The sequence below is a fragment of the Euprymna scolopes genome, chromosome 2, assembly GCF_053919585.1.
Source record: "Euprymna scolopes isolate OS-2025 chromosome 2, ASM5391958v1, whole genome shotgun sequence".
In the NCBI taxonomy this organism is placed as follows: domain Eukaryota; kingdom Metazoa; phylum Mollusca; class Cephalopoda; order Sepiida; family Sepiolidae; genus Euprymna; species Euprymna scolopes.
In genome coordinates, this window is record NC_136483.1 from 127,509,319 (window position 1) to 127,529,861 (window position 20,543).

The 20,543-nt window shown below is 37.3% G+C and overlaps 1 protein-coding gene across 3 annotated transcripts in view; it reads left to right on the plus strand.

Moving 5' to 3' along the window:
• Positions 1-20,543, plus strand: part of LOC145295982 (E3 ubiquitin-protein ligase RNF123-like) — a 911,347-nt gene that overhangs the window by 871,965 nt on the left and 18,839 nt on the right. For all 3 annotated transcript variants that reach the window (XM_080141948.1, XM_080141929.1, XM_080141938.1), the window contains one exon: positions 3,983-4,068. In XM_080141948.1, the coding sequence (XP_079998074.1) occupies positions 3,983-4,068 (86 nt within the window). The remainder of the gene's footprint in view (positions 1-3,982; positions 4,069-20,543) is intronic.

The window sequence follows — 20,543 nt, forward strand, 5'->3', positions numbered from 1 at the left end:
TGGAGCTCAGATGAGCACTTGCCATGGAAATAACGATAAAACAAAGACAGGCTCGCAACATCTCTTCTGTGGGAGAGAGGTTACAAGGAAGAGAAAAGGGCATACCCCACTAAGCCACAAAATCTATTTTGTACTCTGTCAAGGCAGGATAGGCTGTTTTTAGAAGCTCTAACCTAGATGTGGCAGCAGTACTCCATCTCTTGACATACTTGGCTTTTATACAGATAGAGAATTGCATCAGTAGTGAGATATCTTCTGGAGCAGTTGAATGATCCCACCATTTTCCCAGTGGCCCAGGCAACAGATTTGATATACGTGTTCCATTTCAGATCAGGAGTAAAGTTCAAACCCAGGAGCTTGTAAAAACATGAAGCCTCCTCAAGACGAGAGCCATCCATTTCAGTTGATGCTAGATGAGGGTCAGAGCTTTGATGATGTAAAGATAGGAGCACTTGGTTTTAGATGCATTAAAAGTAACCAACCACCTCTACCCCAACTGTATCACTTCCTGAAGATCAGAGGAGAGAGAATCAGAGAGAACTTTGTCATTTACGGCCTTTGATGTGTTGCCATAGATGGTCGTGTCATCAGCATAGATGTCAACGAATGATTTAAGTATGTGTTTTGAGAGGTCATTGATGTAGATCAAGAAGAGAGTTTGGCCAGGATGGACTCCTGGGGGACTGCAGCATTAATACTGTGGGCTTCTGATTGCTGCCCATCAACCACTACTCTTATGAGCCTATCAGAGAGAAATGATCTAATTATTGAGAAAACATTTCTAGTTATACTGTAGCTGGAAATCTTGTGAAGTAGGCTCTTATGCCATACCTTATCGAAGGCCTTTGATATGTCAAGAGCAATTGCCCTAGAAAGGAAGCCTTTGTTGAGAGATTCACTAATCCTATGGGATATAACTGTTAGCACATTAGCTGTAGATCTAGCAGAACGGAAACCATATTGCATGTCACTAAGGAAGTTATTTCTGCTAAAGTGGTTGACTAATTCTTTATTTAATATGGATTCCAGTAACTTACTCATGACACACAAGAGACTTATTGGTCTGTACTGAGAGAGAGATGACTTATCACCTGAATTCTTAAATACTGAGCATACTGACAAGGTTTTCCAGGGTGTTGGAAAGCACTTCTCTTTAAGGCAACACTTAAACAGTTTTGTAAGTATGAGGGCAAGTTCTGGTCGAAGCTTTTTCAACACTATAATTAGAATGCTGTCTGGGCCAGTTGCTTTACTGGAATCAAGGTTCGTGATTAGTTTGGCAACCTAACACACAGATATTTGTATGTTGAATAGTGTGTTGTCTGTTGTAGGAGGGGAGTTGATGACCTTCATCACAGAGGGTAGAGTTAGCTGCAAAGTTCTTGGCAAATCGTTTGGACTTGTCTCATGCTGATAAGATGACCTCAGGTCCATTGATGATGGTTGGGATAGAACGCACGCTTCTGTTCAGGATCCTGTTTGCTATTTGCCAAAACTGGTGTGAACAAAGCCGCTGCTCAGCTACTTTGGATTTGACGGACTGAGCATATAGCTCTCTTGCATTTTTTATTACTCTTTTACAGTGGTTGCTGGCAGTTCTGAAAGCAGCTTTAGTCTTGTATAATCTGATAATACTTTGTTATTCCCATAATACTTTTTTATTCTCATCATTCCTTGTAATTCCTATCAAACTTTTATTTCTCATCACTTTTTGTTATTCTCATCACTTTTTGTTTTTTTCATTACTTTTTGTTATTCTCATCACACTTTGTTATTCTCATCACTTTTTGTTTTTCTCATCACACTTTGTTTTTCTCATCACACTTTGTAATTCTCATCACACTTTGTTATTCTCATCACTTTTTGTTTTTCTCATCACTTTTTGTTTTTCTCATCACTTTTTGTTTTTCTCATCACTTTTTGTTTTTCTCATCACACTTTGTTATTCTCATCACACTTTGTTATTCTTATCACACTTTGTTATTCTCATCACACTTTGTTATTCTCATCACTTTTTTTTTTCTCATCACACTTTGTTATTCTTATCACACTTTGTTATTCTCATCACACTTTGTTTTTCTCATCACACTTTGTTATTCTCATCACACTTTGTTATTCTTATCACACTTTGTTATTCTCATCACACTTTGTTTTTCTCATCACACTTTGTTTTTCTCATCACACTTTGTTATTCTCATCACACTTTGTTTTTCTCATCACACTTGGTTTTTCTCATCACTCTTTGTTTTTCTCATCACTTTTTGTTTTTCTCATCACACTTTGTTATTCTTATCACACTTTGTTTTTCTCATCACACTTTGTTATTCTCATCACACTTTGTTATTCTTATCACACTTTGTTATTCTCATCACACTTTGTTATTCTCATCACTTTTTGTTTTTCTCATCACACTTTGTTATTCTTATCACACTTTGTTATTCTCATCACACTTTGTTTTTCTTATCACACTTTGTTATTCTCATCACTTTTTGTTTTTCTCATCACACTTTGTTATTCTTATCACACTTTGTTATTCTCATCACACTTTGTTTTTCTCATCACACTGGGTTATTCTCATCACACTTTGTTATTCTCATCACACTTTGTTATTCTCATTACACTTTGTTTTTCTCATCACACTTTGTTATTCTCATCACATTTTGTTTTTCTCATCACACTTTGTTTTTCTCATCACTTTTTGTTTTTCTCATCACACTTTGTTTTTCTCATCACTCTTTGTTTTTCTCATCACTTTTTGTTTTTCTCATCACTCTTTGTTTTTCTCATCACTCTTTGTTTTCTCATCACACTTTGTTATTCTCATAACACTTTGTTATTCTTAACACACTTAGTTATTCTTATCACACTTTGTTATTCTCATCACACTTTGTTTTTCTCATCACACTTTGTTTTTCTCATCACACTTTGTTTTTCTCATCACACTTTGTTTTTCTCATCATTCTTTGTTATTCTCGTCATACTTTGTTTCTTGTATTTCCCATCCTTCTCTAGATGAACTTCCATTGAAACTGTAATTAACAATCGTTTTCCTTCACCTTTTATTGGGGCAAATTTTATTTCAGTTGAGGCTATTTAATCTGCACCTTAAGTGATATAAATTCAATTACAAACATGAACGCCAATAAAAAGCAGAAGAATTAGAGTTGTGGACATGTGGAGATATGTGAGACAAATACTGTTATACCAATTTGGCAATGACACAGCCGAAGCCAAGATAAGCAGGCTTTTAACCCTTATGGTTGTTATGTCCAGTCGAACTGAAATGTTCTTCTGGCATTCACGTTTGATGCCAGTTAGAAGAGTCTGCTTCGCTACATTGAGTTTTCCTCTCAATTTTATAGACAGATCAAAAAAATTTTATTTCAAACTTAAGCTTGACCAACTAAACAAAACACTATTTAAAACTTACGGGTGACAAATTGTGGGAGATCAATCGTTTTGCTATACTTAAGTTTGAAATATGTAGATTGAATTTTACGAATTGATCCAAGCTCCCTGTGAATTTATTTTTCTATTTGATTATAGATTTTGCTTAGCCATCATAACTGTTGCAAAATATAGGAAAAGTTGGAGTTTATTCATATGATTAGATAGAAAGGAATTGAAATCATATAATCAGTTGTAGAGTTTAAGGGGGGATAATAATGTAATAGTGTGCTTTGTTTGAGATTAAAAACATGTAGATAAAAGAAAATGATTGTTATGCGTTATCAAATCTATAATTTAAGATTGTCATCCTTCCATGATTGTGTCCAGCAATTTGATAGAAAAGTATGCCGATCTTAATTTCTTTACTTTTTAGAAATCAGAATTGAACAACATACACCCGCCTCTTTCTACTCATTGTGCGCTATGAAACACTTCCGGAATCTTTTTATTTTGCAAGTTTTCTGTGGTGTTAATTTTTATGATCTTTCTGTTTTCTACATTTCAAAAATGTTTCTTCCTCTTTTTCTTTTAGTCTCTGGCCGATGATGACCTGTGTGCTATTTGCTATGCAAACCCCATCTCTGTAATATTCAATCCCTGTGGTCACAAGTCCTGTAGGTAAGAACAAAACATCATTCGATCAGCATTTGATCTCCCTCCTCCTACTCCTCCTCTTTCTCATGCCTTCCTTATAATATTTAAGTGGGAGTACATTGGCGGTTTGTACTGAGGTTGTTGCTTTTCATTTGTGTCTTGGTTAGGGAGTCTCATATGAATTACTCGAAAGAGATGCTTTATACTAATAATTTAGTGCTTGCCTCTGAAATGATAGAAGGTCTACTTGTAAAGATTGGAGGAATGCTATGGAAACTAAAGGTCTGAGATTAAACATTAATCATTGTGCAGAAAAGCTATAAAAAGAGGAAACTTCCTTTTCTCAGTTTGTGGAAAAGGAGTTGGAAGCAATTCAATTTTTTGTGATATTTGTAAACATTGGGTACACAAGAAGTTAAGGGGAATCACAGATTGGTTAAGAGATGAGTATCAATTTGTGTACAAGGAGTATAAAACTCAGATGTGGAGTAAGTATATTTGGATGGAGAAGCTATTGAGGTTTTTCAGAAGTTCTGTTGCCTTGGTGATACCATTGGAGCACAGAAAGGAGCTGGAGTGATTGCAAGGAGTGAATTGTATAAGTTTAAGGAACTTCTAACCTCAGAAAGAAAGCCTTTGTCACAGGATTAGTGAATCTCTTGAAGCCTTTGTCACAGGATTAGTGAATCTCTTGACAAAGGCTTCCTTTCTAAGGCAATTGCTCTTGACATATCAAAGGCCTTCGACAAGGTATGGCATAAGGGTCTACTTCACAAGATTTCCAGCTACGGTATAACTGGAAATGTTTTCTCAATCATTAAATCATTTCTCTCCGATAGGCTCATAAGAGTAGTGGTCGATGGACAAAAATCGGAGGCCTGCAGTATTAATGCTAGAGTCCCTCAGGGGTCAACTCTTTTCCTGATCTACATCAATGACTTCCCTAAACACATACTTAAATCATTCGTTGACATCTATGCTGATGACACGACCATCTATGGCAACACATCAAAGACTGTAAATGACAAAGTTCTCTCTGATTCTCTCTCCTCTGATCTCGAACGCGTGGTTCAGTGGGGGAAGACATGGCTGGTTACCTTTTAATGCATCTAAAACCAAACTCCTATCCTTACATCATTAATGCTCTGATCCTCATCTGGCATCAATTGGGATGGATGGCTCTCGTCTTGGAGAGGCCCCGTGTTTTGACAAGCTTCTGGGTTTGACCTTTACTCCTAATCTGAAATGGAACACATACATCAAGTCTGTTGCCAAGGTCGCTGGAAAGATGGTGGGATCCTTCTACCGCTCCAGAAGATATCTCACTACTGATGCAATTCTCTATCTATATAAAAGCCAAGTACGTCCAAGGATGGAATACTGCTGCCATATCTGGGCAGGAGCTGCTAAAAACACCTATCCTGCCTTGACAGAATACAAAATAGACTTTGTGGCTTGGTGGGGGATGCCCTTTTCTTGCAACCTCTCTCCCACAGAAGAGACGTTGCGAGCCTATCCTTGTTTTATCGTTATTTCCATGGCAGGTGCTTGTCTGAACTCCAATCTCTGGTCCCCCCTTGCCAATCTTTCACAAAAAACACCCGTCTAGCTGAATCCACTGTGAAAAATTTCCCCCACTCTTTATCTGTGCCTAAATCAAAACGTGGATTCCATGAACAAAGCTTCTTTCTTAGAACTGCACGCCTGTGGAACTCTGTTCCGTCTGCCTGCTTCCCACCTGACTACAACTTGGATGTGTTCAAGTCCAACGTTAACAAATTCTTAATGAACCGCCCCCTTAAGTAAACACTTCATCAAATCTCCACACTAACGTAATGTACTTGGAATAACCCTTATCCCTGAGTGGCTTCCGGGCCTTGATAAGTGGTGACCACTGTGTAAAAAAAAAAAGATGAATTGAATGACTAGCAAAGGTTGAGGATATGTGTTGCATGGAAAGAAATTGAGATTATGATGGAGGTGTAATGGGAGTCTTAAAGACAGACATAGATCTGATGACCTCTGGTGAAGATTTAAAATCTGGACAGGATAGAGATCCACATTGAAAGAATGAATGAGAGTGTGATAGTAGATATAAAATAGTTCATGTGTGATAGTAGATATAAAATAGTTCATGTGTGATAGTAGATATAAAATAGTTCATGTGTGATAGTAGATATAAAATAGTTCATGTGTGATAGTAGATATAAAATAGTTCATGTGTGATAGTAGATATAAAATAGTTCATGTGTGATAGTAGATATAAAATAGTTCATGTGTGATAGTAGATATAAAATAGTTCATGTGTGATAGTAGATATAAAATAGTTCATGTGTGATAGTAGATATAAAATAGTTCATGTGTGATAGTAGATATAAAATAGTTCATGTGTGATAGTAGATATAAAATAGTTCATGTAGCAAAGCCAATCAGCAGGGAAAAGCCAAGGAAAACATGGGAGTGATAAAGATGGATTTGAGAGAAAAAAAGGATAAAGACCTGGCCAGAGATAGGTTACTTTGAAAGTCAATTTTTGAAAATTCTCCAACATATGCCAGCATGTAAAACATACATTAAACTGAAAAAGAAAATGTCTGGTTAAGTGGAACTTGATTCTATAAAGCCATTTGAATATGGATTTGTTCGAATCTTGAACCATTTTCTCCTGCAAGAAATGATTATTAATCCCTATTGAAAGCCTCAAAAGTTTCCCTTATAAAACAAAATAAGAGAAAATATCACACACAACTTTAAAACTTGTTCTGCCATTTTCATGGCCAGACAATAATTTAATACAAGCAAAATGACTTTTAATGAGTGAAAATTATATTCAAACCAGCAATAACAGCTATAAATTCTACCAAATAATAAAATATTAATTACTATTAGTTTGAAAATGACAGTTATATACTAGTGGTGGGATGATCAATCGGAATCGTTAATCATAAGAATCGTGTATTTTAGGGGGAATCGGAATTGTTCAAAAATACCTTAGATTTATGATTCTTTCATTACGATTCTCTTATATTTTTAAGTTCAACTATTTGTTTCAAGTGTAATTCATGTTGTCAAAAATTTATGATAAAAACGTCATAGAACTTTACAGAACATATTTAATATGTACAAGAATTTTATTAACTACTTTAAAGGTAATCTTTATTTATCTTAATGAGTTTTGTTATTCCGTCACATAGATAAGCGCTGTCTGTCTGTTTCAAAACTTTGAGGTCCATGATTAATTATCTGTTTGCATTGTTGCAAAACTTTAGGGGCTATGAGGTAACATTGTTTTCATTTGTGAGCAAAGTTTATTTATGTATAAAACAGCCTAACTACGTCAAGTCCATGAAAAAGTTGATGAATACTTTAACTCTTAAAGAAAAAAGATTTTACAGTGCTCTCATTGCGAGTAAATCATGTTAAAAACCAACTGGTGACTAAAAAAAGTGGGGGGAGGGCATATCTTTTGGCAATTTTTTTTTTATCAACACTCTTCCATTAGTAAATGAAAAATGTCAACCTTTATATTTTTTCAAACTAAAACAAGCAAAGTCAAATTATTTAAACAATAAAAGATTTATTAGAACAATGTGGTAAGTGAATTTAATTTTTTTTTCTTTTAGGAAAAACATTTCATTAAAATATTCTGTGAATGAAGCAATTAAAAATTTCTTTTGGAACTTCTTTGCACAACGAAAACAAAAAAAATGTGAAAAATTTATTAAAAAAGGAAAACATTTTTTAAATTAAAAAAAAAAAATCCTTTGAAACCTAACTTAGCATACTAACTAGTCACTCAGAGCCGTTCAACTAAAGGACTGTAGGGGCTTGGTCGATATTCACCGATGCCTCGTATCAGTCGTGATGTGAGCATAGGTAAATGTTTCCCAACCCTAACAAAAAATAAAAAGGTTGTCAGAAACAGCATTAAGGCAGAGGAGATTTCGAAAGTTCTATAAATTACTTTAAACATAAAGGACGATACGTATATAATTATATAATAAAAATATAGAAATAAACCAATGGTAAATGTTACCTTACGCTACAACAGAACACCAACCATTCTAATTTGTTTTTTAGGGGTATTCCAGGTCACTGACAACGAATTTGAAAATCAAATCTGTTGCCAAGGCCGCTGGAAAAATGGTGGGATCTTTCTATCGATCCAGTAGATATCTCACTGCTGATGCAATCCTCTATCTATATAATAGCCAGGTACGTCCAAGGATGGAATATTGTTGCCACATCTGGGCAGGAGCTGTTAGAAAGGACTTGTCCTGCCTTGATAGAGTTCAAAATAGACTTCGTAGCTTTGTAGGAGATGTCCTTTTCTCTTCGCTGCAACCTCTATCTCATGGAAGAGATGTTGCGAGTTTGTCTCTGCTTTATCATTATTTTCATGGAAAGTGTTCGACTGAGCTTCAAGCTATGGTCCCCCCTTTGCCAAACTTTCACAAGAAATACTCGTCTAGCTAAAAACACTATCAATAATTCCCCCCACTCTTTATCTGTGCCTTATTCTAAACGTAGATTCCATGAACAAAGCTTCTTTCTTAGAACTGCACGCCTGTGGAATTGTCTTCCGTTTTCCTGCTTTCCAGCTGACTACAATATGGTTGTCTTCAAGTCCAACGTAAACAAGTTTCTGATGAGCCGTTCCACTTAAATTAACAAATTTACCGAATTTCCATTACTATCGATTACTATATTGTCCTTTTGACTACTGTACACTCTTTTATCCTAATCCTTGAGTGGTCTCTCGGCCTTGATAAGTGGTGCCGCCTATGTAAAAAAAAAACGTAAGACAAAAAAAAAATAAACCACATTTTTTTTTAAAACTATTTGAAATGACCGCTCAAAGATTCCTATGCGATATAAGACACTCCACTACACCCGTTCGCACACGAATGTATCATGTAAGAAAAACGCTACTGAAGGCGGTGAAATGGCACAAAATAGTCCCAAGGTCCAGGGGTTAATACCATGCAAAGGGTAAATTTGCAGCAGATTTGATTATCAGATTCGTTGTCAGCGACCTTGAATACCTTTAAAAAGCCAAATTAGAATGTTCTGTGTTCTGTTGTAGCGTAAGGTAACATTTACCAAACGAATTTATTTAGATTTAAAATAACATTGTTGTTAAAAATATTTTTTAAAAGTCAAATAAATAATTTGAGACGATTGAATATAAAAGGTTAAAAATTTAATCAAAGATTTAGTTATTTTTAAATTTCATTTAGAAATAAGAATATTCTAGAAAGTAGAATAAAAAAATCATTTAGCGATTGAAGCTGCAAAAAAAAATGTCAAATTTTACAGTTTTATTTTGATAATAAAACAAAAAAAATGAATATCAAAAGATAAACAAAACATGTTATTCCCCTTGAAATTTGATGTTATTGTATTTTTGTTGAAGTAATCATGATTTACTTTTTCTTTATATTTTTTAATATATAAAATAACTCTTGAAATTGATTGTTATTAATTTTATGGTGCATGTTTAATTCATGGTTAAAATATTTGTTTTGGCTTTTATCTTCAACTAGCGAGGGGTACCCGGCGTTGCCTGGGTGTTTTTCGGGGTATGTGAAAAAACCCCGAAAATGTGAAAAAAAACAGGTGCCCGTGAAAAAAAAATGAAGACTTCACGGCGCGCAGTTGGAAAATAGTAAAGTGTTAAAAAAAAAACAGGTGCGCGTTTTTGATTGACGTGACGGCGATAGGTATTCAGCAGTAAGCATTTTGTGCGGGACAGTTTTTAATGAGGTGAATAAATCGGTTTGTTTGTTTTTAAAAAACCCGCTCCCTGTTTATTAGGAGGAGCGAAATGAAAGCTACAGTCTGATATGACGAAGTCGACATTGAATAAACGTTACTTAGCTCTCTTGAGATAACTGGCTAGAGTTGAGTTTCGCTTTTTTTTATACGAAAAACCGAATGTAACGTGTGCCGATGCGGGAAATGTGGAATAATTAACGTTTGAAAGTCAATAAAATTAAATAGACAGGCGAGCTCCGTGGGTAACTCTGAGATATTACAATTTATAGATGATATAAAAAGTTTTAAGAAGTTGTGAACCGAGCAAGCGCTTCTCTGAAAGAAGCCTTTTGTGGACATCGAGGAAAAGCGTACATACATACATACATACATTTTCGCTTTTATATATATAGCTGAAAGAAATTTTATGAAAAAAAATCAAATTGTTTTCGAAATTCCCTAAAGTGTATTTCCACTTTTTCGCTGTACCAAACTTTTTTGCTACACGAAGACTTTTGATTATATAAGGGTATATTTCAAAACAACAATTTCATGGAATCAGAATCGTACTTGGTATCAGAATCGTTAATCATTTTCCTGGAATCGGAATCGTAAAAAATTTAGGAATCATTCCAACATTATTATATACCAACCTGCACCAGGCAAAGTTTACACTGAGCCCAGTATGGTAAAGCATTACAGGTTGTGAATAAGTTTTAAAAACATATTGTCCAGATGATGAAATGTCTGTTCAAATTAGAAATGCGAGTAATGCATTACAAAAGCATCTTTGCTGAAGATATTGAACAAATGTTTCATGATCCTTGCTATGAGACTTGGATCCAAAAGTATTTAAGGAGGCTAAGACGTTTGCACTAACAATGTTTACAGACAATACTGGATGTATGTTGGAAAAATGCATGTAAGTGACTGAAGTTCTTGATTGGAGTTCTTGCTCCAACATTGAGTCTTGTAAATATGACTGATGACTTAATTCTGAAACAACTTTTAAATGGGGGGTTAGCTGAAGGGAAGCATCCGATGTACAAACCCAAAATGATATATAAAGGGCATTTTGATGAAAACAAATATGATGTTTAGTGGCTGGGAGAAATTGTCTTTTGATCATTATACAAATAAGAGGAAGTTAATGCAGAATGGTAAGACTTAATTTGAAAGGAATTACATTTATGATGAAAAACTGAAAACATATGTAAGAAGTTTGGCATAAGCAGAAATAAAAGGAAATAACTTTAAAAGAGTTGGGTTATCTCCTCTGACAGACAGAATGAACCAAGATGGCAGACTCAGATTATTTACAATATTGTTCTTCTAAAGTTATCATTTTTTTCTTTTAATAATTTCATGTTCATGCAAAGTGTTCTTGCTATTTCTCTAACCAAACCACAAATGGCATCATTCTAATATACACAACAAGTCGGTGACAAGCTTGAGATAATTGAGGATTTAAAAACAATATTTTCCTTTGATCACATAATGTCTTGAAAAATTTAATGGATATTGTTAAGTTTTGCGACATTGTGTTGAACAAAGATGGTGGCGTAGTTCAGATCAGTAACCAAGATGGCAGCCAAGAATCAAATGCGGTCCGTGGCGTAGTTAACAGCGAACTGATTGAATCCAAAATTCGACAATTTTGATAATAATTTTGAAACGTTTTCATTGGTTGTTTTGGTCAAAAAGAATTATTAATATATTGGTATAATGTGTGCAAAAAGAAGCCATTTTTTTTATGACATTGTTTTTTGTTTTTTTTTGATACATAAAAATAAACACTTTTCAAATATATATAAACATACAAATAGAAAACTTTTCAAATAAATATAAAAATAGGCACAAAAATTAAAAAATATACATTTTTTTTAATTTTTTTAACAAATGTTTGCCAAAAAAAAGATACAAAAAAAAATTATTTGATAAATAAGAAATTTACAAAGAAAAGGTTTTAACAAGTTACCTTTTTTTTTTTTTTTTACAAAAACTGGAAACAAAATGTTAGGTATTAGTTGGTTAATTTGGTTAGTAAGGTAGAAATGGTTGCAGTTTAACGTTGTGCCCGGGACAATAATGACTCCAGCAATATTATGAGGTTTGTTGCGAACCAGGATATAATAATACCCAAACGTGCTACAAGAAAATAATGAAACGAATGGAATTGAAGGAAACAAAAACTCAATTGATGGATAAGATAAACGTTGTTTATTTACTGTTGAAAGAATGAATGTTTTAGATATAACGTGTTCATGTCCGTGCAGATGTAACCATCGTTTATTGCAGGATTGGTAGTGAAGTAGAAGAAAAAAAGAAATTAAAAAAAAATATATAAGACACAACTGTTCCTTCCAAAAGGTTGAGCTCTTCAACGTCCAAAAATAATTCACCGTCACAAAAAGAATTCACCGTAACTTCTTCCAACCGTCGTTTCACACTCTGCACTCTTCCCCTGCTTTAAAAAAAGTACCGTTTATATGCTGCCCATTTCTCCACTTATGCAAATTGACTATCAACCAGAGCCATCTAGTTTTCCATTTCTCCAAACAGCCAATTTGCAAAGGGGGACAACTCAAACCACACGCCCCCTTGATCTACACGATCATCACATGTCAACCCATCACATAGTCGCTCGACCAACATGGCGGCCGTCTCTCTCGCTGCGATCTCCGCGTAGCCTCTTCGTGAACGTCCCTACTTGGGTCGACGTCGCTGTCTACCTCTGACACCACTACCGGCCGCACATCAAGGATGTGTCGAGGGATGCCGTCGATAGATACATTGTTCGGGGACTGGACACTTGTCACAATGCCCCTCCCCCAGCGTGTGGTACAGCGAGCATCAGGCGGTTTGATCCACACTTCCTCTCCCACTCGCACAGTCGCTCGCTTCTCGCCTTCCTCCGCGGGTACTTGTGCTGTTCGGGGATGCCGCCACTCGTACTTGAAGACTGCCCTCTACGGCACTGACTCCACTTTTTGCCCTGACTTTGGAGCCATATTATACCAGAAGACATCTTCTGGCGGCGAAATCTGGCCCCTTTCAGCTATAGCCTTAATGGTCCTGTGATGCCGCTCCACAATTCCATTTCCACCTGGTCTATATGCAGCCCTGAAATAGCGCCGCACTCCCCACTTATCCAACACATTCTCCATGGCAGCTGAGCAAAAGGCAGTTCCATTGTCCATTAGCACTTTGTCACTGGACCCCTCTCCAAAAACACCTCTTCCAAGACCTTTGCAATTTCACCTGCATTTTCCGCCTTGATCTCCCTCCAAATGGCTACTCTTCCTGGTCCACAGTCGACCATTGACAGATACGGCCTCTGTCGATAGTGCATTACGTCTATCGCCAACCTGCTCCAGTTCTCTGCCACCTGAACCTCACCAGCTTCGTGTCTACTCGGCGCAGGGTCGATTGATTGACACCGGCTGCATCTCTCAACCACTGTCCTAACGGCCTCCTTTGTGATTCTGAGGTCCACCTTCCTGGCCAAGAACAAGGTTCTATCTACTCCAAAATGGTGCATGTCATGCAAATCCTTCAGAGTATCTTCATTCACACAACATATTGCAACAGCCACCTCATTCGGCGCCTTTATCGAATAAGTGGGGTAGCCACCGGCGCAGTGGCTTCCCCCTGTTCGTTTCTGGGGGCAGAATCTGCTGATGTGGCCGACTTCCCCACAGCGGTAACACGTGACTTCTGGTTTTGGCTCCCTGCACTCCAGCACCATATGGGGGCCTTGGCATCGGTAGCATCTGCCAGAGAACCTGGATCTCTGCCACAGTCCTCTCTGCTTTTCGTCCTTCACAATTTCTTGCTGCAGTTTGCTTCGTTGAGCGACAGCTACGATTCCCTGCTCACTCTCTTTTTTCCTGGCCAGCACCCTTGCCTGTGTAATCAACTCCGCCACCTCCATAGTATTTACACCGGGCAGTTGCTGCAGAGCTATAGAAATATGGTCCGGGAAGCCATTGATAAAGGCCATCTTAACTATCTGTCGACGGCCTCCTCCATTGAATCCTGCTAGTCCCATCAACCTCCTGATATTGTTGGCGTAAACATCGACAGGGTCTTCGGTCAACACCATATGGCTTAGTTTGCCATATGCCACAACCGGTCCTTCGGTAAATGCTTCCCTCAACTTTTCCTCAATGGCGTCAACAGACAGTCGATCCTCCTCCCGCATCTCCAGATATAGGGCCAGAGCATCACCATCAAGATACAGCGGTATCAAGCTGGCTACATCCGCGATGTCCTGCAACTTAGCGACAAGTTTAACCTTGGTCAGCCAGGTTATAACATCTCCCTCTCCAGAGAACGTCTTAAGCATTTCACTGCTGATCCTCTTTGCTTCCATAGTTCCCGCCGAAATAGCTTGTAGTGAAGTAGAAGAAAAAAAAAAGAAATTAAAAAAAAATATATAAGACACAGCTGTTCCTTCCAAAAGGTTGAGCTCTTCAACGCCCAAAAAACAATTCACCGTCACAAAAAGAATTCACGGTCACTTCTTCCAACCGTTGTTTCACACTCTGCACTCTTCCCCTGCTTTAAAAAAAGTACCGTTTATATGCTGCCCATTTCTCCACTTATGCAAATTGACTATCAACTAGAGCCATCTAGTTTTCCATTTCTCCAAACAGCCAATTTGCAAAGGGGGACAACTCAAACCACAGAAATGTGTGTTCATCTCGCTATCGTTTGTTTGCGCGTGGGAAGAGAAGTGAGTAGTAGAAATGAGAATGATAGTCCAGCGTGTAGACAAAGAAAAGGATAGAGGGTTGACGTCAGTTAGCAGTCAGCTATGCGAAGGTGTTCTCAGGGACCAGTAGTAGATAAAGAGTGTACGTTCTGTCTGTTGGACTTTTGTCCCACATAGCAGTAAATGGCATGAGGTACGCGGTCGAAAGCTGGTCCTAAAAGAAAGAAGCCGCTTATGCTCTTTCTTTTATACTTGTTTCCGGTGGTCTTTTACGCCTGTGTGGATTTCCATTGAAAGGAAGTGACATCGTCCATCTGTGTGCATACGTGTGCACGTTAGCATGTGTGTATATACACGTGAATGTGAGTGTATGTACGCGAACGTGAATATATGTACGTGTGTGGACGTGGGTGCGTATGTTTGTGTGCGCGTATGTATGTGCTTGAAATGAGAATGTCTGTTTTTGTGTGAGACTGGAAAAGGCTCGTGCAATATTCCCCTTCATAGGAAAAAAAAATATATGCAGTGTATATATATTTATATATATATTTTTTTTGTAAGTAATGTTTTCGGCAATCGACTTTTCGTCCTGTTTTTTGCTGTTGGTGTGGTTGTTTAAAACAAAACGTCAAAAAATGGAATATCAAAAACGGAGTGTGTTCGTAAAAAAAAGTATTTACTTACGCGTGGAAAAGCGTTTACTCTTTTTTTTTTTAGGCTGACATTTGTTTGTTTGGTTTTTGTTGTGTGCTGACATGTGGAACGAGTTGCTTGGACAGAGAAGTGAATTGTTCGTTTGGAAGAAAAATTTTTTTGTTTCGTGGTGACGTCGTGTGTCCAGTTGCCATTGTCTTCGCATGTGAGTCTGCGGTAGTGTGTGCATTGTTTGGACGAGCGCTAGTTGCGCATTCGTTCTTGTTGAACGATTTTCCAGTTGCTGTTGTCTTCACATGTGAGTCTGCAGTAGTATGTGTACATTGTCTGTACGGGCGTTTTGTTGTGCATTCGTTCGTGGTTGCCGGCTGTCAACGAAACTTCCAAGTTGTGAGTTTATCAGCGTGCGTGGTGCATCTCAACTCGTATTGTTGATTCAACTTCTTCCTATATGTTGATAGGGATGTCCTGTAATTGTTTCTTTGTTGTTGCGTCTGCTGTGCAGGAGACAATGTGTATAGGCCTATGTGATTTTGCTCCTCGCGTTTGTTGTCAGGAAACCGTGAAAAATGTTTTTCGAGCTCAAATTTTTTTTTTTTAATTCGGTATGAAGTCGAGAGCTCCGTGTTTGTTTTCTGCCGAGTCTGACGAGGGGTTTCGTTATTGTTGTTTGTAGTAGTTATTCCTGTCGGTAGTGGTTCACTTGTTTTTCTTTGTTGAAAAGTTCGTTTTTTTCTTTATCAAATAAAATGCGCGTCTCACTCAAAACAATTAATTTCAAAACAGTAGGGTCACCATGCTTGTTCGTTTCGCATCAGTCGGGCGCCAGTTTGTTGTGGACTTGTGGCATAGGAGGCAATGCTTGTTCGTCTCGCGTTTGGTTGTCACCATTTTGTGGTGGTGGTGCAAAATAGGGAAAATGAATTGTCTCGAGGAAGAAACGAACACCATGTTAAATTGAATTAAACGAACAGGAATTTTTTTAGTGAAAGAAACAAATGAAAGAAAAGGGTACCACACGTGTTTAGTTTGGCGTGCGTCTCTCGTTGTTAACTGGTGAGAGGGAAAGTTTATTATTGTAGAGAGAGAGAGTCTGTGTGTGTATGAGTGTTTCGTTCAAACGCATCCATTCCATTTTTAAATAAAGGGCTCACCATCATTTGTAGGGGACAAGGATATATAAATCCCGTTACAAAGGAATAATGAAGCGAATGGAATTGAAGGAAACAAAAACTCAATTGATGGATAAGATAAACGTCGTTTATTTACTGGTGAAAGAATGAATGTTTTAGATATAACATGTGTTCATGTCCGCGCGGGTGTAACCATCGTTTGTCGCAGGATTGGTAGTATAGAAGGAAAAAGGAAATGTGTGTTCATCTCACTATCGTTTGTTCGCGCGTGGGAAGAGAAGTGAGTAGTAGAAATGAGAATGATAGTCCAGTGTGTAGACAAAGAAAAGGATAGAGGGTTGACGTCAGTTAGCAGTCAGCTACGCGAAGGTGTTCTCAGGGACCAGTAGTAGATAGAGAGAGAAAGAGTGTACGTTCTGTCTGTTGGCCTTTTGTCCCACATAGTAGTAAATGGCGTGAGGTACACGGTCGGTCCGTAGACCGACCAGCTCGAAAGCTGGTCCTAAAAGAAAGAAGCCGCTTATGCTCTTTCTTTTATACTTGTTTCCGGTGGTCTTTTACGCCTGTGTGGATTTCCATTGAAAGGAAGTGACATCGTCCATCTGTGTGTGTACGTGTGCGCACGTTAGAATGTGTGTATATATACACGTGAATGTGAGTGTATGTACACGAACGTGAATATATGTACGTGTGTGGACGTGGGTGCGTATGTTTGTGTGCGCGTATGTATGTGACAAGTAATATAGTTTGAAATGAGAATGTCTGTTTTTGTGTGAGACTGGAAAAGGCTCGCGCAAGTTCAAAAATGCTTCTCGAAAACAGACACCACCAAATTACACACACCCTCACCTCACCGCAATGTATTCTCCAAAAGTAATTTTCTCAAGAAAAAGAATAAAATTATCTGCTATAATTGTGGGCGACCCGACCACAAAAGTTTCCAATGTCGATATAAACGCTCTAAAATGGACTCCATAAAAAACGTTGAGAACTTTGAGGAAGAACATACTTTTATATTCACATGTAACTTTGACAATACCACAAACGGTAAAAATCTCCTTGTAGACTGTGGTGCTACAGTGCACGTTATCACCAAGGAATCTGATTTTATTAATTTTGATTCAAACTTTAATCCTCAAAGTCATTTTGTCGAACTTGTCGACGGTAGTCAAATAAACGATATAGTCTTGAAAAGAGGCGATGCTAAAATATCACTAAAAAATAATAAATGTGAAATCTGTAACTGTATTCTAAAAAATGCTCTGTTCATACCTACATTTAAGCAAGACATATTTTCCGTGCAGGCTGCAATTAAACGAGGCGGGAATATACAATTTGGCCAAAATAAATCAAAATTGATATACCCCAATGGAACTGTATTTGTACATTAAAGAAAATGGCCGATCTTGGACGACTGTCATGGTTCCTTGGTACAAAATTTACCTGTGAAAATGAAACTATAACTATGAACCAATCACGATACATTGAAAAAATTCTACTCAAGTTCGGAATGCAAGATTGTAAGCCGTGTTCAACTCCCATCGAAATGGACATAAATAAAAATATAGGGACCGAAACAAAATCCATAGATAATCAAATATACATGGAAATTGTAGGGAAACTCATCTACTTGATGACCGCAACAAGGCCTGACATATGTTACACTGTAACAAAGCTATCTCGAAGAGACAACAAAATAACAGTACAAGTTCTGACCAGAGAATATCAATATTTATTAAACCCTAAATGAGACGCTACAATGGTACAACAATAACATTCTATTAACCCATCTGTTTCCAACAGTAAAATCAGTGAGAAAGAGTGTACGTTCTGTCTGTTGGCCTTTTGTCCCACATAGTAGTAAATGGCGTGAGGTACACGGTCGGTCCGTAGACCGACCAGCTCGAAAGCTGGTCCTAAAAGAAAGAAGCCGCTTATGCTCTTTCTTTTATACTTGTTTCCGGTGGTCTTTTACGCCTGTGTGGATTTCCATTGAAAGGAAGTGACATCGTCCATCTGTGTGTGTACGTGTGCGCACGTTAGAATGTGTGTATATACACGTGAATGTGAGTGTATGTACACGAACGTGAATATATGTACGTGTGTGGGCGTGGGTGCGTATGTTTGTGTGCGCGTATGTATGTGACAAGTAATATAGTTTGAAATGAGAATGTCTGTTTTTGTGTGAGACTGGAAAAGACTCGCGCAAGTTCAAAAATGCTTCTCGAAAACAGACACCACCAAATTACACACACCCTCACCTCACCGCAATGTATTCTCCAAAAGTAATTTTCTCAAGAAAAAGAATAAAATTATCTGCTATAATTGTGGGCGACCCGACCACAAAAGTTTCCAATGTCCAAAATACATCAAAATTGACATACCCCAATGGAACTGTATTTGACATTAAAGAAAATGGCCGACTATATTATTTAAAAAGTATGTTTCCCTCAAAAACTGTCTGTCACGACTTGGAAACCTGGCATAAAATTCTAGGACACTGCAATACAGCTGATATTAAAAAATTACCAAATGTAGTCGAAGGCATGAAAATAATACCTTCAGACGATCTCCCAAATTGTGATGTGTGTGCACAGGGGAAAATGAAAAAAAATATAAGCCAAACTCCAGACAAAAAAGCTACGAAAATTCTCTCACTTGTGCATTGTGACTTAGCAGGTCCGATCAGCCCGATGGGGAGAAATAATCTAAGGTACGTTTTGAAATTTATTGATGATTTTTCCGGTTTAATTATGGTTTATTTTCTAAAAAACAAATCCGACACTATCCTCGCCACTAAGAAATATTTAGCTGATGTTGTCCCATACGGTTCAGTAAAATGTATTCGCTCAGACAATGGGACTGAATTTACTAGTAAAGACTTTGAACTTCTATTAATTAACCACCGTATTAAACATGAGAAATCGGCGCCATACTCCTCCTTCCAAAATGGCACAGCTGAAAGGGCATGGCGAACCCTTTTTGAGATGACAAGATGCCTACTTATCGAATCAAAATTAGCGCATAGTTTATGGACATACGCTTTAATGGCAGCAGCATTTATCAGAAATAGATCGTTCAATAAGAGGCTAGGAAAAACGCCGTAAATTACAGTGAGAAAATCCCTGACTTGAAGGAGAAAGAGACAAAACTCATATAAAAATGCCAGGATGTTTCCAGAAATCCACATTGAATTCAATTTTTGCCACTTTTAATGTAAATTTTGAAGCTTGTAGGAAATATTGAACAACAAGGCAGTAAATTTTCAGTTTGATACCGCTTCAGATATCTGATTTCACATCTAATATGAGAGTTAAGAAAATAATGTTGCTTGTGTAGTGCATTGGGAAACAAGAGACAACTGTTGTGTTAAGATGTAGTGTCTCATTTAAAGAAAAATAATTTTCCAGGTGTGTGCTAGGTTTCATAAATCTTCTTGGTTTGGATTTTATTGAAGAACTTGACCTTTGAACTCAATTTTTAATGCTTTCCATATTAATGCTGTAGCAGATGCTAAAGAACACTGTAATGAACAAAGCACAAGGTGATATATAAAACTGATTTATTATAGTATGTACACATACACATACTACTATAAAGATGGTCTTTCCCTGCATGTGTGAAAGACCCGGATGTTATTTTGTTTTCATGCAGTTCAAGGGATATCACTCTGTCCAAGCATGTTTTAAATTACACCCTTTCACCTGTAGTTCAGATTACTACCTTGATCATGTGACATAGTCTTTTAAAAGCTTTGGTTTGATCTGGGTTCTCCCACTACATCTAATGGTTTCTCTTACTGGAGTCACATACTCAGTATCCCCTACTCCATTTGTCATTTCCTTGTCATTAAATCAAACTCCTTGGAATACTGGCATCCGGGGTCAGTGAGACCACCCAGTCTGTTCAGATTTTGATTTCTTTTAAGTTGACTTGTTCTTTCACTTTACAAAACTTTCCGAGTCTGGCTCAGTCCATTTTTTTACATGGTCCACTCTTCTGTCCTCAACTTTAATTTCATATGACACTGTACTTGTCCATCTTTTGACCACTCCTTTTTTCTATCTTGGTCCTGCATAGAAATATTTTGTTAATTCACCTTCTCTAAATTCTCGTATAGTTAGAGTTGTCATGATATTTTTTTTTTTTTTTTTTTTTTTTTCAGGCGCTCCACCACTGTAGTTTTCTGTGGAACAATCCAATCCAAAACTGCCTTTATTTTCCAGTTCATTAATAAT